We start from the raw sequence: 23,993 nt of genomic DNA on the forward strand, positions 1-23,993 counted from the left end.
GAAGATGAAAAATATCACAGGAAACATTTTTCGTTTTGTTCAAATAAAAGAAAACAAGCAGTCAGGCTGTTGTTGTGCTCGCTGAGATATGGGCGGGAACTATCTTGCGGCGGCCGGCCTGGACCTACTCTGAGGTGGAGAAGAGCCGCGGAGAGAGCCGCCCCGGGGGGTGGGACCAGGGGAGGAGGCTGGGTCCCTGCCTGCAAGTGGTGGTGGCGGCCTGAGAGGGAGGAGTGGAGCTGCAGCGGCGGCAGCCTCCTCACCCCCGCACCCGGAAGCCACTCTCCCACAGTGGCTCTAAGAGCGCACCCCCCCACTCCAGCGTCCTGGCTTTGCTTCGGCTGGGTGGGCGCCCAGCCGAAATGAAGCCAGGACACTGGAGCGGGCGGGCGGCTACGGAACGGCGCGCCCGGAAATGGGTGGGTGAAAGCAGCTCACCTGGTTCTTGAAGGCCTCTAGTGTGGGAGAGCCCACAACCTCCCTAGGTAACTGGTTCCATTGTCGTACTGCTCTAACAGTCAGGAAGTTTTTCCTGATGTCCAGCCGGAATCTGGCTTCCTTTAACTTGAGCCCATGATTCCGTGTCCTGCACTCTGGGAGGATCGAGAAGAGATCCTGGCCCTCCTCTGTGTGACAACCTTTTAAGTATTTGAAGAGTGCTCTCAGGTCTCCCCTCAATCTTCTCTTCTCCAGGCTAAACATGCCCAGTGTTGAGGGAGTGTGGTGTGGGGTCCAGTATCAATCCAGATACTGAGGACTGCGCCAGGCTCCTCTCTCTTAGACCCCGTGCCTGGGTCTCTCTCTTGGCCATGCTGGCATGATGGAACGTCCGTGTTAGGTGGTCTGATATCAGCCGTGTTCAGCCTGCTAGAATTTGTTTGGATCATTTAGATTTCCAAAACAAGACTTCTTTCTGGGGAACTCTTCACCCAGGTTAGTTACACTGTAAACATCTAGCATTTGCAAAAGATGTCTCCCGTAGTAGTTTTATTTTCCAGATACTCTTCCTCCTCCCTCAAAACCCCTGCGGTTGTAATTCTACTTGGGCAACCCTCATTACCACCGCCACCACCTTCACGAACCTACGAGTTTGTGTTCTTTAAAAGAATCCTGTGCTAGATTTGGAATGAGCAGGTTTGGATAAATGTGGAGGCCTGTCGTGAGCTACTTAACCCATAATGACCTGCAGGCCAAATTCCTGCCCCTGGGGGTTGTCACATTGTGCGAGCCCGGCAAACGTGGGTTACGTGCTGGTTAAAGAACCTTCTCATAACTCTAAATCCATGGCTTAATGTAAGAGTTGTTGCTCCTTGCAGGCCCCCGCATGACCCACATTCGCTGCGTTCAGACGACATGACCACCCCTGAGTGGCGATTGCTTATTCAAAATGGCGGCCACGCACGCCCCATACCTACCGCAGCCCTGTCCTGTTACATTGTGCAAACAGCCCCAACGTTGCTTGAGTTTCCCTTGCAGGAGAAACTTCCTAGTATCTGTAGCTGGCAGAGAGAAGTTGAGATAGAAGGGTCTTTTCAAAAGATTGAGAAAGCCAGAGGGGGTCAAGCGTTTTTTGGGTTTTTTTTAGCCACAAACAGACCACACTTCTACCTTCAACCAACGGGCTGAGGAGCGATGAGCAAAGACGGGTCTCTTCCCTCTCCAAGGGCTTTGCAGTCTTAACTTCCAACACTAGTGGACCTGACGGAGGAGGAGGTGATGGAAAACTGATAGGCGAGAGTGAATAAAGAGTGAATGTGAGCAAGTTTTCTTAGGCATCATCTCAATTTAGGAAGGCCATCCTGACATCGTCTGCCAACTCCCCAAGTAGTCTCTTCTGCAGCCAAATGGCTCGTATCACGTGGTGCCTTCTGGAGTAGCCTCCAGATGTTTCAGACTACGACACCCATTAGTCTCAGACGGCATGACCAATGGTCAGGAACGTTAGGAGTTGTCGTCCGAAACATCTGGAGCAGGCCAGGTTGGGGGTAAGGCTGCTGTGCAGCAACAGAGGACAAATTTGCTCCGTCATCTGCAGGACAACCCTTCCAAGTATTTGTAGGAAGCTCTCCTCTCTTCCCTAGGATAAACATCCCCAACTCCTTCAACATTTCTTCATTGGACGCGGTCATATGTCAAACTGGTGGCATCCCATCACCATTTTCTTTTCCATTTTTTAAAAAAAGCAAAAATGAGAAGTCAAAGTGAAGAGGAAGACTAATACTTTTTGTTTGTTTGTTTAAATCAAAGTCAAAAGTGGATTCCCTATTTTGGGTTGGGCTAAACCCCGATTTCCGGTCTCCTGACTGCTTCAGGTGGTGTGATATGCCTCATCTTCTCTTTCTACTAAAATTTGCCCCCCCCCCCGCTCCCTGCAACACACCATGTCCCTTCTAGGTTTGTTTGTTTATTTGTTTATTGTTTTTCTGTACCGCCCAATAGCCGAAGCTCTCTGGGCAGTTCACAAAAATTAAAACCGTGAAGACAATTAAAAGTATAAAATAGAACAACAGTATAAAACCGCAATAAAAAAGCACAACCGGGATAAAACTGAGCAGCAATGCAGAGATTAACGCAGATTTAAAATGCAGATTTAAAACAGCCAAGTAAAAAATAATAATAAGATGATAAACTTAAAATAGTGGGAAAATAAAAAAAAGATCTTCAGCTGGTATGGAAAAGAGTATAACATAGACGGATCTCTCTAGGGAGCTCATTTCACAGCCAGAGAAGGCCTTCTTCTTGGTAGCCACCTGCTTCACTTCCTTTGGCAGGGGCTCACGGAGAAGGACCCCTGAGGATGATCTTAGGGTCTGGGCAGGTACATATGGAAGGAGGTGGTCCTTCAAATAACCTGAGCCCAAGCCATTTAGGGCTTTGAATGTTAACACCAGCACTTTGAATCGGGCCCGGACCGGCAGCCAGTGAAGTTGGAAAAGGACTGGCGTGATGTGGTCTCGTTGACCAGTCCCTGTTAACAATCGTGCTGCCCTGAAGTTTCCGTACCGTTTTCAAAGGCAGCCCCACGTATAATGCATTGCAGTCATCCAGACGAGAGGTTATCAGAGTACGGATAACTGTAGCCAGGCTATCTCTGTCCAGACAAGGGCGCAGTTGGTATATCAGCCTAAGCTTCGTGCCCTTTTCTATGTTGCTATAAGGTAAGAGTGGAGAAATCTGAGACACTCCAATTCCCACGGCCAGTGGTTGGAGGCTATGGAAGTTGATCTCTTTCATAACCTTCATATACTGCCTTGCTACAAGCCATCAAGGCAGCATACAACAATTTAGAACAACATCTGGAGCCGACAGCTGGAGGGCCGAAGGTTCCATGCCTCTGCTTTCTGAGTTGTTGGCGGCATTCGTTCCGTCCTTGTGAGCTACCTTCTCCCCAGTCCACAAGGTGGAGAAACTTATTTGGCCACCATTTCCCCATAACTCTTAATCTTGTAGTTGTGTTCACCATACAGCAGCGTAGCTCTCGATTGCACCGGAGTAGACGCATCTCTGTGTTTGCTGCATGAAATGGTGCTCCCCGATCTATCCTATGCTGTGATGATGCGATTTTGGCTGGTGAATGAAAGGTCCTTACTAAAATACACTCCTTGCTTGCTTGAAATATATATATATAAAAAAACTCATGCAAAGCAAGTAGGTTTTATTCATTTATGTATTACATGTTATACTGCCCAATAGCCGAAGCTCTCTGGGCGGTTCACAAAAATTAAAACCATCAATACAACTTCAGCTGTCAAAGTCAAAACTGCAATGTCAAAACCGCAATCTAAAAGTACAACCAGCATAAAACCGAGCGGCAATGCAAGGATTTAAAATACAGATTTAAAGCAGCAAAGTTAAAAGACCAGAATGGTAAAAAGTTAAAATACTGGTGTGTGTGTGTGTGTGTGTCTTCATCTTGTGTTGGAAAATAGTATAATGTAGGTGCCAAGCGAACCACTCTAGAGCGCTCATTCCACAGCCAGGGTGCCACAGCAGAGAAGGCCCTCCTTGTAGGAGTTGCAGACTGCAAAGGCCTTTGCCGTTTTGTCATATTAGGTGAAAAACTTGGCCGTTATCCAAATGCTGGTCCTAATGACGTTGTGCCAACGGGCATTAGCACTTGCTATGCAAAGGGAGAAAGTTGAGATTTGCCACCAAATTACACCACCGCCTTCCCCCTTTTGCCTCTCAAGCACTGATGACATTGCCGTAGCATGACCGCACCGGAGGAGTCCCTTAAGTTATTTGCGTGCTGCTTCCTGTATAAACGCAATAATAAATTCAGACGCGCCGTTAACCATGCACGAAACCGGCTGAAAACTAAAACACGATGCCCAACGGGAGAGAAAAACTCTTAACACGCATTTGAACAGTAGCTAAAACCATCTCAGTTCAGCAGCCCATAAAAACATAGCTTAAGGGATGGGGGAGACGGAACCTCAAGAGTTCTTCCAAAGGCCCATGTTGAATAGCAACCAGGTCTCCGTGCTAGTAAGGGAAAGTTAGTGACTTCCTTCTTTCCTGTAGGGCAGGAAGTAGTTGTCCAGATGTTTTTGACTTCAACTCCCAGAATTCCTGACCCTTGACGGGTGGCAAACATCTGGAGACCTAATTTCTGTCCACCTCTGCAGTAGCTCAGGCTTCCCCGACCTGGAATCTTCTAGATATTTTGGACATCTGAATTTCTGACCGTTCGCCATTCTGGCCCGGGGGCTGATGGGAGTTGATGTCCTAAACATCCAGAGACCAAGCAGGATGTGGAAGGCTACCCTATTCATCACATTTATAGACCGCCCCACAGCCAAAGCTCTCTGGGTGGTTTACAAAGATTAAAAGACTGAAGATTAAAAAATCAATACACAAAATTTTAAAACATAAAAACAGCTAACATTTAAAACAACTGTACGCCTCGGTTACATAGTGAGTTGTGCCTCTCCCCTACCCCACAGCCCGGATACTTACGAGAAATCCAGCGTCCCATTCTCCACTGGCTATTTGCATCCACGGTGCTAAACAGAATCTCCAGGCCAGGGAGAGAGTATGCCATAGAACAAGGGTGAAGGATCTAGGGCTCGGGGACGCACCTGGTGCTCCCGGGGTCCTCTGGGGGGCTCCGGTTGGCCATGTGCCCTTCCTCTGGCCACTCCCCCTTCCTCCAGCCACGGATCATTTGGTGGTTCCGTGTCTTTTGTGTGGCATTCCCCCCCCCCCATTCTAAGAGGTTGAAACGCCTCTCCTAAGGCTCAGTGGCCAGCGAGAAGAATTGTGAGTGAAAATATGCGGGTGTTTTTGGCCCTGCCCCTCCCACCACCGGAACGCGGCCCCCGAGCGCTTCTTTGAAATGGAATTCGGCCCTCGGGCTCAGAGTTCCTGCACCCCCGCTATAAGAGTAGTGCGCATTGCGTTCCTTGTGGGCTTCTCGTGACATCTGGCTGGCATTTCTTGGAAACAGGATCCTTCACCTGTTGTAGTCGGACTTTTGTCCTAAATGCCACCCGCTAGGACCAGCGGGGTTCTTACTACTTTCTAAATACCGGTTCTCAGGATGCAAATAATTTATTTTCACGAAGCCCGATGCCTTTCGGCCTGTACTTTATTCAAAGGCCTTCTTTGTGTGTGTGTGTGTGGGAGGGCATAACAATAATACAATAAAACACTTTAAGATAATATTAAAATATGTTTTGGTTGTTAGGTTAATTAGGCACATTGCCACAAGGGCCTATGCAAGTTTTAAAAGCTTTTAACATAACGCCGTGCAGCTAGGGGCCTACACATATGCAGTATTAACAAAACCGTATAAAACTGGTTTCTACCAAAGTGTAATATAAAAATCCTTACTTGTTAGAAGATCGTGTCTGCGGAATTTCCTCCAGCAAGGTCATTGTCTCCGGTGATAATCTGGCGACTGAAAAGAGTGACATTCAAATCCATCCTTACATTCTTAGTTCATTTTTTTTGGAGGGGGGGGAGGCTGCCAGGTGTGTCCAGGTAGTGATAAGTCCAAGGTCTCATAGTCAGACACTGCTGCTATTGAAGGGCGCTGACCTATAAATAGGTTCTGAATCGCAGGAGTGGTAAAAATTCCACCGGGCTTCGTGAAAATAAATTATTTTGCATCCTGAGAACCTGATCCTTTTTTTTTTCTCCCTGACCTAGCTTGGGTGCTCTCCTCCTTTTGATTTTGGTTTTTCTTTTTAATTTTCTAAATACCAAAAGTGGTGCAGTTGCTGTGCATCTGCACCTCCCCCGTGGCAGAGTGTAACGGGAGAACGGTGGCATGATGAGTCTGGAATCATAGGCAGGTCTGTAGGATCCCTTTTCCCAGTTACGTATTTCTTCGATTCTAAGACACACTTTTCCCCCCATATAAACATCTCTAAAAACAGGCATAGCTCTGGGAGCAGGGGTCAGCAACTGGAAGCCGTTAAGCAAAGGCAGCCCCACCTGGGGGAATACTCCCTATTCCTTAGCAGCCAGCAAGACGCAAAAGAGGAGTTTGAAGGAAGCCGTAGCAGGTCACTGAGGGCGAAGAAATTTAGTTCTTAAGCAGCTTGGATCAACCTGCATCACATAGAATCATAGAATAGTAGAGTTGGAAGGGGCCTACAAGGCCAACGAGTCCAACCCCCTGCTCAATGCAGGAATTCACCCTAAAGCATCCCTGACAGATGGCTGTCCAGCTGCCTCTTGAAGGCCTCTAGTGTGGGAGAGCCCACAACCTCCCTAGTCAACTGGTTCCATTGTACTGCTCTAACAGTCAGGAAGTTTTTCCTAATGTCCAGCCGGAGTCTGGCTTCCTGTCACTTGAGCCCGTTATTCCGTGTCCTGCACTCTGGGAGGATCGAGAAGAGATCCTGGCCCTCCTCTGTGTGACAACCTTTTAAGTATTTGAAGAGTGCTCTCATGTCTCCCCTCAATCTTCTCTTCTCCAGGCTAAACAGGCCCAGTTCTTTCAGTCTCTCTTCCTAGGGCTTTGTTTCCAGACCCCTGATCATCCTGGTTGCCCTCCTCTGAACACGCTCCAGCTTGTCTGCGTCCTTCTTGAATTGTGGAGCCCAGAACTGGACACACATATCCAGAGTCTCGTGGCATCACCGTCGCGTGGGTGACCTGGGATCTAGCCAGATCTCTCTCCCCATGATTTGTGATCGGAGGAGAGTCAGCTTGGGAAGGGAGGAAATAGTGGAGTTTTCATGGGCTCCTCTACTGTTGCCATCTATCACTTTTTAGAGACTTGAACGACCTTTTCTTTTCTCTTGAAAGGGGGGGGAGGAGAGAGCAGGTGCAAAGGAGAACATTTTTCTCTCCCAGCAGTTGTGCGGCAGAGTGAATTTCAGTGCATTTTTGCTTTTCTCACCCCAGCACAACAACCTGGCTGCTGAAATTCCCAGCTGTTAAAGGCACACAATCTTTGCCCTCCGTTTTCCCCCAGAGAGAGAGAGAGAGAGAAGCAGAGATGTGCATGTACCACTTTTAAAAAAAGAAAGGTGTCCCAGGTTGTAGCTTTGGACTGGAAGTGTGCCCTGGGTGTGAAAAGGCTGGAGACGATTGCCTTAGGTTTACGTACGGGAAGCATTTTGAACACACGCAATGTTCAAAAGGGGAAGGTCCGCCAAGCAAGGCGGGCTTGGAAAATCTTAAAGCCGTGTTAGCCCGTTAACGCTGGGTCAATTCTTTCCTCTGGGATTGGTTTTTTATTTTTATTGTGCCCAGCCATTTTCTAAGCCTTCTATGACTGGGTTCGGATGACACAATAACCAGGAAGGAAGGAAAGGAACCTCTCGTGCAAGCACTGAGTCATTACTGACTCTTGGAGGGACGCCAGCTTTCGCTGACGTTTTCTTGGCAGGCCTTATAGCGGGGTGGTTTGCCGTTGCCTTCCCCGGCCATGATTACCTTCCCCCCAGCTAACTGGATACTCATTTTACCGACCTCGGGAGGATGGAAGGCTGAGTCGACCCGAGCCGGCTGCCTGAGAACCAGCTTCCGCTGGGATCGAACTCCGGCCGTGGGGAGAGTTTCAGCTGCAGAAACTGCTGCTTTACCGCTTAAATAGTCAACGGTGGGTTATTGTGTTGCCTGTTGGGACTTTTTCACACCCTGGTTGGTTATTCGGCCGAAATAACCAACACTGTGCAGAGTTGATTATTCGAACTACCATTGGTGATCGTGTCGTGTTTCGGGCACCGTTGACTATTTCGTCACACACAGTTGGTTATTTTCGGCGACTACAGAGTCCCCTGGCAAGAGTGACCAAAGTGGCTGCTGCTGCTCTAATCCAGCCAGCAGAACTCGCAATGGCTGATGGGATACCAGCAGGAGGACTGGGCGGGGGGGGGGGGGGAAGGACGGGGGATGTGTCAATCAAACACACCGTTGACTAATAGTCAACTCAATGCTGGCCTTACTCCACACCATGGATGATTATAATCATGTTGTGTGGGGCGTACCCCCCCTTGATAACCATGGAGTTGACTATTAACCCACCATGGACTATTGTGTTGTCTGAACGCATCGCACCAAAATATTCTCCCAAGGTGAAAAAACTGCAGGGCCGAAGGGGAGAGAGAGAGATGAGGCCCGTGGACGCAAAGGCGTGCTTCCGTTTAAGACGGACTAAACGTTTGAGGTGGCTCTCCAAAATAAAGGATAGGTTTCAGACGAGCAGAAGAACTGAGGAGAAAGGCACCAGGGGAAGAAGTGGTTATGGGGGGGCATTTTAAAAGGCCAAAGCGAAGGCGTGCTGAATATTGGGAGGAAAGATGGAAAATCCAAAGAGGTGACATCATTTTGAAAAGAAGAAAAAAAGGAGTTCTTCATGAACTCTTGGACATTGCAACTCTGTTGGAGAGTTTAAACATACCTCTTCTGAGATTTTCCTCCCAAACTCCCTGAATTCAGCTGGTGTTTATATCGTATAGTTAGATGTATTTATAGCCTGCTTTTCCTCCTCCGAGGAGGTAGATGGCCTCCTGTCCAGCCGCAGCTGGGAATTGGACCTGCTTAGTTTCGGGAGTTGACTATAGGCCAACCAGAGGCACGTTCCTTTTTTGGTTTGCCATTGATCTTGGGCTGTGATTGCAACTTCCAAAATTGATCCTCTTTTAGTAAGAGGCGGGGGATGTCCCCAATTCCGCAGTGACCGTCTTGAACTGAGGACATGTTGGGTGCTCATGTTCTTGCAGTGTGACGGGAAGGAATTTGGAAGAGCTAAGTGCAGGCTAATGTATAGGATTAGTGATAATTTGGAGTCAGAAATGGTCGGTTTCATCGCCTGAATTGACCACCGTCGGAAACATCATTAGCATCGCTTCCACAGCAAAGCAACAGAACTTGAACTCGGACCCTCCCTTAAAGGTTTAGTCGACTGCCATTGCAGCTTAATAAACTTACACAAATGTAGCATGCTGCTATGGTTACACAATTTAAGACACTTTTACAATGCGCCTCCATCTTTAAATCCTTAAGGCCTAGAAAGCCCAAATTCCCAAGATGTGAAATCCAGAACACTACTTTTGCATAGGGTTGTGCCGGGCAAATGCAGAAAGTTCTTGAACTGGCCGTACTGAGTAATATTTGCCTAGATGGTGAAATAGTATCATGAGGCCTGTATGGTTGCAAAAAGGAACTTAACTCTATGTACGTTCAATTCCATCAAGAGTCTTATTGACAAACCAGCAGAATTTAATCTTTAAAATTCTTTATATACCACTATCTTGGACTTACTTGTAGTAAGTAATAAAACAGATCTCTGGTGTGGGTGATATTAACTTCTCCAAATTCTCCTTTCCTAAGACCTAATTATTCCCCCCCCTTTTTTCCCCTTTTTGTATTTTCTTTGGTCAGAGTTAATTTAGATTAATCATCTTAACGATGAAAAGCTAATTAATGAATAGGCCTCTACTGCTGCTTTCTCAACAATGAGAGTGTTTAAACCTGACGGACTGCTGAATCAATCAAAAGTGTGTCTGGGAGCAGGGAGAAGTTCGAATAAACCAAGGCAATTATTCCTAAAGAGGCCCACGCTAGCTTTCCTCAATTGTGGGAAACTCTAAAAGGCAGAGAAGGAAGAGGGCAAGGTCCGAGAGCAAGCAGGCGTGGAAATTTGCGGACAGTCAAATTGAAAAGCCATGCACCCAACTCTGCTCTTTCGGTTGCTAAAAGTTTCCGCTTGCCGTTAAATGTTGTGTGAATTGCCCCTGAACAGGCAAATGGGTGCTTGTCAAGCAGAAGCAGCTGCCCTCGGGGAACACTGTACTTTTTTCCCATAGAAGTGAATGGTTTCCCTCCTCTCGTGCCAGCACTGAGTCATTACTGACTCTTGGAGGGACGCCAGCTTTCGCTTGACATTTTCCTGGCAGGCCTTAGAGCGGGGTGGTTTGCCGTTGCCTTCCCCGGCCGTGATTACCTTTCCCCCAGCTAGCTGGGTACTCATTTTACCGACCTCGGGAGGATGGAAGGCTGAGTCAACCCGAGCCGGCTGCCTGAAAACAGCTTCCGCTGGGATCGAACTCAGGCCGTGGGGAGAGTTTCGGCTGCAGTAACTGCCGCTTTACCGCTCTGCGCCACACGAGGCTCTTGAATGGTTCCCACGCACTAGTATTTATTTATGTCTTGCCCATCACCAATGGATGTGGTGCTTTTAGGGAAGTGGCAAGAAGGCAGGCCTCTGTCCCGAGGCACTTACAGTGTAAAAGTGCTGAAAGGAAGCAATTAAAAGGGTTGTGTTTGTGGGGTAAACACCGTTGGAGTAGATCTTAAAGCTGAACCTTGCCCACAACTACCCCAAACAGAGCCGGCCGCTCCTACCTTGGCTTCGGGCTTTTTTGCAGTGCAGATTTACTCAGAAATACAGCCCATCTGTGTACTACGCGGCTTGTATCTGATTGCAGCTGCCGTCACGCTAGACCGGGATTAGAATTTGGGGAACTCATAAAAGCCAGGTTTTACCTCCAGCACAATCCTTACTCCATGCTTACCCTTAAGTAAGTTACACCGAGTTGAATGGGGCTTGGTCCCAAAGAGACGTGTGCTCGGGGTGGCAGCTTTAGCTTCCGAATCTGTAGCATCGTCCCTTCCCAGGAATAAAAGTCACGGACGTACAGGGCCACCTTTTGCATGCCATCCCTTTTCACAATTGGTCGGCACGTGCACCTCTAGGTCGCCGTCAGCACACACGGGGCTGTATGGAATAATATGGAACTGGGTATGGAACTGGGCATATTTAGCCTGGAGAAGAGAAGATTGAGGGGAGACATGAGAGCACTCTTCAAATACTTGAAAGGCTGTCACACAGAGGAGGGCCAGGATCTCTTCTCGATCCTCCCAGAGTGCAGGACACGGAATAACGGGCTCAAGTTAAAGGATGCCAGATTCCAGCTGGACATCAGGAAAAACTTCCTGACTGTTAGAGCAGTACGACAATGGAATCAGTTACCTAGGGAGGTTGTGGGCTCTCCCACACTCGAAGCCTTCAAGAGGCAGCTGGACAAGCATCTGTCAGGGATGCTTTAGGGTGGATTCCTACATTGAGCAGGGGGTTGGACTCAATGGCCTTGTAGGCCCCTTCCAACTCTGCTATTCTATGATTCTATGTGCAAGGAGGCAAAGGCTATCAATGGCTACTAGGCCTGGTGGTTGTGTGGCATCTCCAGTATTTGAGGCAGGAAGCCTGTGTGCTCCAGTTGCTGGGGAACATGGGCAGGAGGGCGCTGTTGCACCATGTCCTGCTTGTTCATCCCTGGCCGATGGCTGGTTGGCCACTGTGTGAACAGAGTGCTGGACTAGATGGACCCTTGGCCTGATCCAGCAGGGCTCTTCTTATGTTCTTAAGTTCTCAAGATGATTCCCCACTCCAAGGAAATTATAGTCTCAGAGTTTGGCTGATGCAGCAGGAGGAAATGCAAACAAACCTTGTACTGGGACAATGTGAGCAAACGTGGTTATGTAGGCCTGGTCATGTGTCACGGTTAGGCTTGGTACTGCGTCATGCCATGTTTAACACAATCAACCTTCCTCCAAACTATTGCTCTGCAGGTGTGTTGGTTTCCCAAGTTTCATCATCCCCAACCAAGCTGGGGATCATGGGACTTGTAGGCCAATACACCTGCAGGGCTGTAGGTTGGGGAACGGCTCATTAATAGTTAAAAAATATATATCTACGATTCATTGACTAAAAGGCTGTCCTCATTTAATCGGGCGGCAGAATTTAAACCGCAACTATTTTTGAATAAAGTACTGGTTAGAACTAAAGATTTACAGGCAGCTGTCTGCCATCTTTTCTCCCTGTTGAGTAAGAGATTTTCTAAGGATTGCTTTAGAAATGCTGGCGTTGACCCATTTGCAACATGTAATCAATAAGCTTGCATATGACTCATTGATTTTTTTTTTTTTTTAACAAAAGTGTTACGGCTCTCTCGTACGAACAGAAGTTTTTATCCTAAGAATTCAAGGTGTGCCCCTGTACAGGTTCTTGGGCTTGTGGGGGAGGGGAAATTTGCCGGGTTTTGCCATGGCAAAATGTCCATTACCAATTAAAAAGCGAACAAACTACGGTTTGAAACTTGATCTTTTTTCCTGACTGTCATAACCGATGCCCAAATAGGAGAAACAAAAACTCGCCGAGTGCTATCAAACATCCAACAGTCTTTTGCCTCCTTAACCCTGGTTAACTTCAGCTATACACAGAATGGAATTTTGCACATGTTGGACAGAAACAAGCGGATCAAACCGCGGCCGGAAAGATTCCAAAACTGCAAAGACGTCTTCGATCTGATCTTGACGTGTGAAGAAAGAGTCTATGATCAAGTAGTAGAAGGTAAGAAGGCCTGGCCTCGGGGAAGATGGGTTGGTCGGGATTTCAACTGAGGCTGGCACAACGTGAGCCAAGTGTGGTATAGTGGTACAGGTGTTGGATTAGACCAGGGAGACCGGGGTTAAAAATCCCCAAACACGGCTGCACCAAGAAATTTGGCTGCCTGAGGTGAAGAACAAGATGGCGCCCGCTCCCATCCGCACGTACAGAGGCCAACTTGCCTAGAAGATGGCTATTATGTGAATACTGGGGATGGAACATCTTACTCCACTGGATCTGGCTAGCCTAGGGGGCATAGGGCAACAGCTCTCTCCTCCACCACTTTCCTGCCGCCTCCAAGCATATGCCGCCTGAAGCAACAGCCCCACCCTACCTAATGGTAGGGCCGGTCCTGGCCTTGAAGCTCACTAGCTGAATCTGGGCCAGCCAGTCTCCGTCTGTGTGTGTGTGTGTCTGTATGTCTGTGTGTCCAACCTTCCTCACAGGGTTGTTATGAGGATGCCTTTGCTGGAGGCAATGCTGCAGGAGCCCTGCCCCCTTTTATATCTGGTCACTCTAGTGTAGCTCCTGCAGCTTTAACTGTTGTGATGAAGAGGGAATTTCACCAGGTGCTGCATGCATACAAGTAACACCTGCAGAAATGTCATTTTCAGTACAACTGTTAAAGATACAGGAGCCGCGTCCTGCTTTCCAGGTGATCACCCTAATACCATAGATCTCTCTCTCTCTCTCTCTCTCTCTCTCTCTCTCTTTTTTTCTCCCCCTCTCCTTTCTCAAAAACAACCTCCCCGCCCCCCATAGCCACTGCTTCTCCTTTTCTCTTGTTGCTGCTTGCGTGATCAGAGAGAAATCGAGCAGGCAACAAGGAGAAACGGAGTTACTCATGGAGTTCCCTGCTAGGTTGGGGGCTCAGCATATTTTCCTTGCTGCCGGTCATGCTCTGTCCCGAGCGTATGCTTAGTCTCGTACAAACTTTAAGAAGACTATAGAACTATTACAATCTAAACAAAATAAACTGTCATTGAAAAGCAAAGCAAACACAAGCATAGTGGTGTGGTGTAGTGGCTAAAGTGGCGGAATAGGACTCAGGAGATCCGGGGGGTCTGGAAACAAAGCCCTATGAAGAGAGACTGAAAGAACTGGGCCTGTTTAGCCTGGAGAAGAGAAGATGGAGGGGAGACATGAGAGCACTCTTCAAATACTTGAAAGGTTGTCACACAGAAGAGGGCCAGGATCTCTTCTCGATCCTCCCAGGGTGCAGGACACGGAATAACGGGTTCAAGTTACAGGAAGCCAGATTCCGGCTAGACATCAGGAAAAACTTCTTGATTGTTAGAGCAGTATGACAATGGAACCAATGACCTAGGGAGGTGGTGGGCTCTCCCACACTAAAGGCCTTCAAGAGGCAGCTGGACAACCATCTGTCAGGGATGCTTCAGGGTGGATTCCTGCATTGAGCAGGGGGTTGGACTCGATGGCCTTGTAGGCCCCTTCCAACTCTGCTATTCTATGGTTCTGCCAACCTGCCCAGTCATGGAGGTTATCAGAGGGCATGCTCCTGGTGGTTCTGCATGGACCTATGGTCCAATTGGAGTCCTCCTGAAGAAGAGCCTTCATTGTGGTGGCCCCCTTCCTACGGAACTCCCCGGCAGGCAGTCGCCAACACTGCACTGTTTCCGGCCCCCTCCTGAAAACATCTTTATATCAGCGAGGCCTTTCTTGAGAGATCAGCCACAGCTTTATCAGAATTCTGTTTCCTTTTAAAAACAGTAATTGTTTTAAACACGGTGTTTATTCTTTCCCCCCGTTTTGTATCCTTTATACAAAGATTTTGTATCTTTTTATCTTTCGTTCACTGCTCTGGAATCTGTCTAGATAGGGAACGGGATGGAAGTGTTATAACTCAAACAAACAATCCCAAAAGCCTTGGTAGAGCACCAAAACAGTTGTTTAAACGCCAAGTGCATCATCAAGGCAGAAAACCACCTCGCCAACTTGAAGGGATACTGCAATAGGATAAATGGGAACTTCACTGCTAATGAGAAGGAAGGAAAGGAACCTCTCGTGCAAGCACTGAGTCATTACTGACTCTTGGAGGGCCGCCAGCTTTCTCTGATGTTTTCTTGGCAGGCCTTATAGCGGGGTGGTTTGCCGTTGCCTTCCCCTGCCGTGATTACCTTTCCCCCAGCTAACTGGGTACTCATTTTACTGACCTCGGAAGGATGGAAGGCTGAGTCGACCCGAGCCGGCTGCCTGAAACCAGCTTCCGCTGGGATCGAACTCAGGCCGTGGGCTGCTTTACCGCTCTGCGCCACACGAGACTCTTCCGAATGAGAAACCAATTCAATTCTCTGGTGTGTGTGTGTATGTGTGTGTTTTAAAACCCCTCCATTCCCAATCACAGCAATGCAGAGTTGTAACCATTAGCAGAGGTTTTTCTCTTATTTATTTATTTATTTATTTATTGCATTGCTATACCGCCCAATAGCTGAAGCTCTCTGGGCGGTTCACAAAAATTAAAGCCGTTCAAAGTATAAAACAACAGGATAAAATAAGTCCTCTTCTAACACTTCCTCTCACACCTTTTTTTTTTAAATAGTCCGTAAAACTTCCCAAAAAAATGAACTAGGCCATTTTAACTCAAGCTAAATCTAACCAGCGTGGTGCCACCGTTCTCTCCCTCCGGCTCCTGGCTGGGCAGCCTCCCTCGCTACGATGTGGCAAATCTTCAAATTAGGAAGCAGCCAAGCGGAGCTGGTTGTGTCATGAATAAAAAATCGCCGCAGATGGGGTCCCTGGTCGGCGAGGCTCTGCCTTCGAGCCGGGGCCGTCCATCCGGCTGCCACGGTGCCCGGAGTGCATTAAAGGAGAGTCAGCTCGGAACGTCCTCCAGCGGCGTTAATGAGTCGCCGTACCGAGCGACAAATGGAAGGTTCTGCTTGGTTTCGGCTCGCATCGCTCCGAGGGAGGCCTCTTCCTCCTCCGAAGAAGGTTCATTTCGTAGCAGCTGGGGAAGGGAAGGCCCTCTGTTAATTCCCACCTTCCTTTCTCTCTTTCCTTCTCCCTCCAAATCGGGTTAACGCAATTTCTTTAAATAGCATGCGAGAGACGCCGAAACCCAGCCTCTCGCCATGAGCAGATGATGAGATTTTTTAGCTCGGCCTGCCTGGTGGTGGGTTGGGGAGAGGTGATGCCGGCCGGCCGGCCGACCAACGTTTTGAGGCTTCGGAGACCGGGTAACGCTGCCGTGCGAACGGCGCCAGGGTTCTCCATTCTGGGTCGGCGCTATGAATCATAGAATCATAGAATAGCAGAGTTGGAAGGGGCCTACAAGGCCATTGAGTCCAGCCCCCTGCTCAATGCAGGAATCCACCCTAAAGCATCCCCAACAGATGCTTGTCCAGCTGCCTCTTGAAGGCCTCTAGTGTGGGAGAGCCCACAACCTCCCTAGGTAACTGCCCTGATGAGGAGAGCGTTTAAAAGTTTGCTTCGCTTCGCTCGCTTCCCCCCTAACGTTGTTGTGGCATTGTTTTTGTCTTTGGTGTCGTCACAGATTTAAATTCCAGAGAACAGGAGACGTGTCAGCCTGTGCATGTGATAAACGTGGACATTCAAGATAATCACGAGGAGGCAACGCTGGGCGCTTTCCTTATCTGCGAACTCTGTCAGTGTGTAAGTATGAAGTTCGCCCTTCCCCAACCCAATTCTTACCCGCCTCTCCGATTGGATCGAGGCAGGTAACAACAGCAAGTATAAAATACTAATTAAAAACATAGTATACACTGTTAAAAACATCCTAAAAGCATACTAAGAGTATCCTAAAATTCTACTGGATGCGGAGATTAGAACGTGAGAAGACCCTGGCTCAGATCACAGCATCTTCCACTCGAGATGCTCTTTGGACTGAAACCCCCATTATCCCTTGCTCGGGCTGTCTGGGGAGGATGGGAGTTTGAGTTTAACACCTTTGGAGGGCAGGCTTCGGGGCGAAGGTAAAAATCTGATGTTGAACATGGTCAAGTTGTCACCTCTGCTACACTCACTCATTCTCTCTCTCACATGCAGAGAGGGAGAGAGAGGGAGACAGAACCAGCAGAGATTTAAGTGGGTCAGCAAGCCTAAGGCAGGCTTGGGAATCCGGCTCTCTTCTCTGGAGGGTCCCCGCTCCTGCCAAAACTAGGCCGTTCTGCCTACATCGGAATGAACCAGCCATGAAAAGAAAAAGTCACGAGTTTGTTGTCCACGGCTGCGTTCACTTGGCGTGCCCCCCACTGGGGCTGGACGTATGTTCATGTGCAGAACGCAGCTTTCTGGGAGAGTTTCTGCTGCTTGTTGCTTTTTTAAAAAAAGCATCCTTCTAGTCCACATGGGAGGCTTATTATTATTATTATTATTATTATTATTATTATTATTATTATTATTATTATTATTATTATTACCCGCCTCTCTGTTCTGATCGAGGCGGGGAACAACAGTAAATATAAAATACATAAAACTGAATTAAAACATAATATACATTGTTAAAACATCCTAAAATCATTTTAAAAACATCCTAAAATTACACTGGATAGTCGTGCCAAAAGAGATCAGTCCTAATAGTTTTCTTGAATGCGAAAAGACTGTCAGCTGACGAGTCTCCTCCGTGTTTTGAACTTTCAACTAGTTCAAAACATGGCAGCCAGGCTGGTCACCAGTACACCTAGGGGTGACCACATTGCACCAGTTTTAAAATCAGAATCATAGAATAGCAGAGTTGGAAGGGGCCTACAAGGCCATCTAGTCCAACCCCCTGCTCAATGCAGCAATCCACCCTAAAGCATCCCTGACATATGGTTGTCCAGCTGCCTCTTGAAGGCCTCTAGTGTGGGAGAGCCCACCACCTCCCTAGGTAACTGATTCCACCGTCGCACTGCTCTAACAGTCAGGAAGTTTTTCCTGATGTCCAGCCGGAATCTGGCTTCCTTTAACTTGAGCCCGTTATTCCGTGTCCTGCACTTTGGGAGGATCGAGAAGAGTTCCTGGCCCTCCTCTGTGTGACAGCCTTTTAAGTATTTGAAGAGTGTTCTCATGTCTCCCCTCCATCTTCTCTTCTCCAGGCTAAACATGCCCAGTTCTTTCAGTCTCTCTTCATAGGGCTTTGTTTCCAGACCCCTGATCATCCTGGTTGCCCTCCTCTGAACACGCTCCAGCTTGTCTGCATCCTTCTTGAATTGTGGAGCCCAGAACTGTGTGTGCGTGTGTGTGTGTGCGCGCGTGTATACATACACATGCATTGTGTATACATACACATACATACACATGAACATGCATATATATAGTATTTCTTTGATTCTAAGACGCCATCGATTGTAAGACGCACACTAATTTCAGTACCACCAACAGAAAAAAAAGCTTTGATTCTAAGAAATAATAAACGCACCCGCGATTCTAAGACGCACCCTGTTATTAGAGATGTTTATATGGGGTTGGGGGAAGTGTGTCTTAGAATCAAAGAAATATGTGTGTGTATATCCTTCAAACAAAACAAAACCGCTGTCCAGTTTATTTCTGCGTACTCAAATAAAACGCTGCAGACCTGGTTTTCAGTAAATTGGTTTTCAGCTGCCATTCCTCCTGTCTCTTTGCTCCCAGATACAACATACGGAAGATATGGAAAACGAAATAGACGAGCTGTTACAAGAATTTGAAGAGAAAAGTGGACGGACTTTCCTGCACACGGTCTGCTTTTATTAAGAAGGGGTCCCCCGTCTCCTCCTTTTTCGGCCTTACTGCAGACGAAAGAAGCATGTGTTAGTTCTGACTCTACTGGACTTTTCCTGCCTCCTCTCGGAGAGTGAACTTGCAACGGATTTCATTGTTGCCGTTTAATTTCTCTTCTCCCACTTTGAGTTTTTTTTTTAAAATGTTGGTTTGGGTGGAGGAGGAGCAATGTTTCTGTACAGAAACACAAAAAAGAACTTTGCGTCTAAGAACGAAAGACATTCTATACCGAAAGGCTGCTTTATTTAAGAGATTACAAATCAAGGGTTTTTTTAAAAAATCCCTTCCCCCCCCCCCGGTTCCCCCCCCCCCACTCCTGCTTCCGGATACCCTACTTGAATTATTCTAAGTAAGGTTTTAATTATAAAGAGAATATTTCTGAGAAGATATCATTTATATTTTCCAGCGTAAAGAGCTTATCTTATTTCAGTTCTTTGGGTTTCGTTTTTTGCTGGGGTGGGGGGTGGGCGGAGAGGGGAGATACTTTTTTCTTTTAAAGGACTAGAATTGGACGGCTGGGATATACAAAAGTATGAATGGGATGATGAATATCTGTATAATATTAGGAATGAAATTGGAAGTCTCCAATAAATATAAATGGTTCAATTTCTGTCCTGTTCCTTGTTAACGCAAATGAATATAGATGTGCATTTGTACAGGACCTGATCAGCTTCTGTGGTACGTGCCGGAGCCGGTGTCAGCGTCCATCTCGCTGGGTTGCTTTGAGAAACGTGAATTATGTGTGTATATTATCATCCCATTAATAGCAAACTGAGTAGCTGTCGTGCTGACCAATTGGGCTGTGAAACGGGGCAGCAGAACAGGGCTTGTGCTTAGTCATGAGCCTTTGGAGTGCAGGTGTAAAGCCTTCCCTTAGGACAGAGTGCCAAGGTGCTGGTGTGTAGTGGTTAGAGAAGAGTATCATAGAATAGTAGAGTTGGAAGGGGTCTGTAAGGCCATCGAGTCCAACCCCCTGCTCAATGCAGGAATCCACCTTAAAGCATCCCTGACAGAGGGTTGTCCAGCTGCATCCTGAATGCCTCTAGTGTGGGAGAGCCCACCACCTCCCTAGGTCATTGGTTCCATTGTTGTACCGCTCTAACCGTCAGGATGTTTTTCCTGATGTCCAGCTGGAATCTGGCTTCCTGTAACTTGAGCCCATTGTTCCATGTCCTGCAGTCTGGGAGGTTAGAGAAGAGATCCTGGCCCTCCTCTGTGTGACAACCTTTCAAAAATGCTATCATGTCTCTTCTCAGTCTTCTCTTCTCCAGGCTACACACGCCAAGTTCTTTCAGTCTCTCTTCATAGGGCTTTGTTTCCAGACCCCTGATCATCCTGGTTGCCCTCCTCTGAACCCCCTCTAGCTTGTCTGTGTCCTTCTTGAAGTGTGGTGCCCAGAACTGGACAAAATACTCAAAATGAGGCCTAACCCGTGCCGAATAGAAGGGGAACCAGTACCTCGGGCGATTTGAGTAGGTGACCGGGTGCCCTCTGGTGGGAACGACAACCCCATAAGCCCCATCCAGCATGGCTAATGTCCAGGAATGATGGGGGTTGCAGTCCAAAGCATTGACTTGATTAGCCCTGGATTCGAGGGTTGGACCTGGGAGGCCTGTGTTCAAATCCCCATTCGGCCATGAAACTCATTGGGTGGCTTTGAGCCACATGTCCATCTCTCAGCCTATTTTTCAAGACCGTCGTGAGGATGTCATGGAGTGGGAAGAACCACAACTGTTGCCCTGAACTCTTTGGATGAAGGGTCGGATAGCAATGTATTTAAATAAAGATGCAATCCTCTCTAGGTTTAGACAGAAAAAATGCCCTTCAATTCCTGGCTGGGGAAAGCTAAGAGTTGTAGGACTTTTTCTACTTCTTGGGGATTGCTTGGATGTTTCGGACTTTTTTCTGCTGGCTGGGGAATTCTGGGACATTTTAGATGTTTTCTGCTAGCTAGAAATCCTGGGAATTGTAGGAGTTTTTTCCCCTGCTGACAGGCATGCTGGTAGTTGTAGGCCATTCTGTCTCTAAACATTCATAGGATTGTATGGTGTGAGTGTTTGAAAACCACCAGATAACGTTAAGGTGAATCAGAATTCCTTTTCAAGAACATAATGCCCCCCATTTGCCCCCAAACAAATTGGATTGACTGGGCCTGTTCAGACAACCTGCTAAGCCATGCAGCAAATGGATAGCGAGCATGTTTAAACCATGGTTATGAATGGTTCCGATGACACAAGAGAGGAAGGAAGGAAGAGGGGAAAGGGTGGCAGAGAGAGAGAGAGAGAGAGAGAAAGGGGGTGGGTGAGAGCAGGAATGTCAGAGAGAAAGAGAAAAAGGTGGCAGAGAGAAAGAGAAAGGGGTGGCAGAGAGAGAGGGAAGAGAAAATGGTGCGTGGCAGAGAGAATGAGAGGAAGGTGGCAGAGAGAGGGGAGAGAAAGAAGGGGTGCGTGGCAGAGAGAATGAGACGAAGGTGGCAGAGAGGGGAGAGAAAGAAGGGGTGCATGGCAGAGAGGGAAGAGAAAAAGGGTGCGTGGCAGAGAGAATGAGAGGAAGGTGGCAGAGAGAGGGGAGAGAAAGAAGGGGTGCATGGCAGAGAGAATGAGAGGAAGGTGGCAGAGAGAGGGGAGAGAAAGAAGGGGTGCATGGCAGAGAGAATGAGAGGAAGGTGGCAGAGAGAGGGGAGAGAAAGAAGGGGTGCATGGCAGAGAGAATGAGAGGAAGGTGGCAGAGAGAGGGGAGAGAAAGAAGGGGTGCATGGCAGAGAGAATGAGAGGAAGGTGGCAGAGAGAGGGGAGAGAAAGAAGGAGTGCATGGCAGAGAGAATGAGAGGAAGGTGGCAGAGAGAGGGGAGAGAAAGAAGGGGTGCATGGCAGAGAGAATGAGAGGAAGGTGGCAGAGAGAGGGGAGAGAAAGAAGGGGTGCATGGCAGAGAGAATGAGAGGAAGGTGGCAGAGAGAGGGGAGAGAAAGAAGGGGTGCATGGCAGAGAGAATGAGAGGAAGGTGGCAGAGAGAGGGGAGAGAAAGAAGGGGTGCATGGCAGAGAGAATGAGAGGAAGGTGGCAGAGAGAGGGGAGAGAAAGAAGGGGTGCATGGCAGAGAGAATGAGAGGAAGGTGGCAGAGAGAGGGGAGAGAAAGAAGGAGTGCATGGCAGAGAGAATGAGAGGAAGGTGGCAGAGAGAGGGGAGAGAAAGAAGGGGTGCATGGCAGAGAGAATGAGAGGAAGGTGGCAGAGAGAGGGGAGAGAAAGAAGGGGTGCATGGCAGAGAGAATGAGAGGAAGGTGGCAGAGAGAGGGGAGAGAAAGAAGGGGTGCATGGCAGAGAGAATGAGAGGAAGGTGGCAGAGAGAGGGGAGAGAAAGAAGGAGTGCATGGCAGAGAGAATGAGAGGAAGGTGGCAGAGAGAGGGGAGAGAAAGAAGGGGTGCATGGCAGAGAAAATGAGGAAAGAGGGTGGCAGAGAGTGAGGAGGAGAGAAAAGGGTGGCTGAGAGAGAATGAAGGGACTGGCAGAGAAAGTGTGAGAGAAAAGGGAGTGTCTGAGAGCGAGACAGGGAAGGGGGATGGCAGAGAGAGTTAGAAGCCAGGGGTTCTAAACCAGGGGTGGCAGAGATGTCTTTCAGCCCCAGGGCTAAATTCCATTTCAGAGAAGTTCTTGGCTGCTACATTCCAGTGGTGCGTGGGGCCATGATACCCAAACTAGCAGGATATTCTAGTTTTAAGTGCTTCCTGCCAGTAACTTAGCCTAAGCAGAGGCATTTTGGCCTTTTACAGTGTGTGTGTGTGTGTGAGTGAAACTACACAAAAGCTGCCCAATAATTGTTAGTTGAGGAAAAAGGCGGGGCTACGGGAAGAAGGCGGGGCCATCTGAGGATGCCTGGCGGGCTGGATTGACCCTGGGGCTGCCGTTGCGCACCCTCGTTCTAAGCACTCATTTGGAAGTTTTGTACGAAATCAAGAATTTCCCTTAATAGAGGTCTTCTTGAAACACCTCGGGGGAGTGCACAACATGGACACAGCTCTCTCTCTCTCTCCCTCTCTCTGTCTTTCACAGCGTTTTGTTTTTTTAAATCCCTTTTGCTGTTTTCGATGGCTGGATTCGTCTGTTAATGGTTTTAGGAATGCACAATATAATAAGGTGTGATATGCAAGGGACAACAGCAAAAGAACACTAACCAGGATGGTCACCATAGCAACGGACCACCTCTCTCTTTCTCTCTCTCTCTTTCTCTCTCTCCTTTCTCTTTCCTTGCAAAACTGCAGCATATTTTAGCTGCTGCAGTTCTGCAACAGGAAGGGCAGAAGTCCTGAGGCTGAGGGGGTGGCGTCTTTGAGATCAGGGGGTGGAGCTTGGCGGGGTGGGAGGAGCCTCGAAGTGCCGTGGCGGAGGTGCGAAGGACGTCACTTGCCTGTGCGTTTCAGGCAGGCCCCGATGGACGCAAGAGCAGAAGGTCTCCGTTCAAGCAAAACTAAATAAAAACATCCCTCTCTTTTTATTCCGGGTGTTAATTCTGCCAATCCCTGGAGACCCTGCAAAGGAAGTGGGCAAGCAGAATGCCGCTGTTGTTCCCAAAGATGCACCTGGTCTTTTATACCTTGCACTGAATGGTGTTATGGAGAGCCCCTTTAGATGGTCATGTGCCTGGTGTGGAGAATGTGGATCGGGAGACATTTTTCTCCCCCTCCCATAATACTAGAACCCCGTGGGGTCATCGCATGGAGCTGATTGGTGGGAGATTTGGGACAGATAAAAGGAAGGACTTCTTCACGCAGCATAGAGCCAAGCTAGGGAATTTAAGAACATCAGAAGAGCCCTGCTGGATCAGACCAAGGGTCCATCTAGTCCAGCACTCTGTTCACACAGTGGCCAACCAGCTGTTGACCAGGAGCCCACAAGCAGGACATGGGTGCAACAGCACCATCCCACCCATGTTCCCCAGCAACTGTTGTATACAGGCTCACTGTCTCTGATACTAGAGGTAGCATGTCGCCATCAGGGCTAGTAGCCATTGACAGCCTTTCCCTCCAGGAATGCATCCAACCCCCTTTTAAAGCCATCCAAATGGGTGGCCATCACTACATCTTGTGGTAGGGAGTTCCATAGTTGACCTCTGTGCTGCGTTAAGAAATACTTCCTTTTAACTCTCCTGAATCTCTCCCCACTCAGCTTCATGGGATGACCCCAGGCTGTATTATTATTATTATTATTATTATTATTATTATTATTATTATTATTGTCTCTTGGTGGTGTTTTTTCTAAACGGACATCACAGGCTTTGCCAAGTCATACTGTCTTTTACTGGTTCAGGAATTTCCGGACAAATGAGCATGTTTTAAGTAGGACTGCTTTCTGGACGTTGGTGTGGATGTATTTTGGTAGGCCCAGTTTCTGAAGGTTTTCAGTATCGTTTTTTGATTTGATGCC

At 48.1% G+C, this 23,993-nt stretch overlaps 1 protein-coding gene across 1 annotated transcript in view; it reads left to right on the top strand.

Annotated features, from left to right (window-relative positions):
* SSU72 (SSU72 homolog, RNA polymerase II CTD phosphatase) overlaps positions 1–19,169 on the top strand; it is a 64,332-nt gene extending 45,163 nt beyond the window's left edge. Inside the window, exons 3-5 of the mRNA XM_063145373.1 lie at positions 12,675–12,814; positions 16,365–16,483; positions 18,443–19,169. Of these exons, the coding sequence (XP_063001443.1) occupies positions 12,675–12,814; positions 16,365–16,483; positions 18,443–18,544 (361 nt within the window). The 3' untranslated portion in view covers positions 18,545–19,169. The remainder of the gene's footprint in view (positions 1–12,674; positions 12,815–16,364; positions 16,484–18,442) is intronic.
* The last annotated feature ends 4,824 nt before the right edge of the window (positions 19,170–23,993 follow it).

The sequence above is a fragment of the Elgaria multicarinata genome, chromosome 20 (assembly GCF_023053635.1).
Source record: "Elgaria multicarinata webbii isolate HBS135686 ecotype San Diego chromosome 20, rElgMul1.1.pri, whole genome shotgun sequence".
Classification (NCBI taxonomy): Eukaryota; Metazoa; Chordata; class Lepidosauria; order Squamata; family Anguidae; genus Elgaria; species Elgaria multicarinata.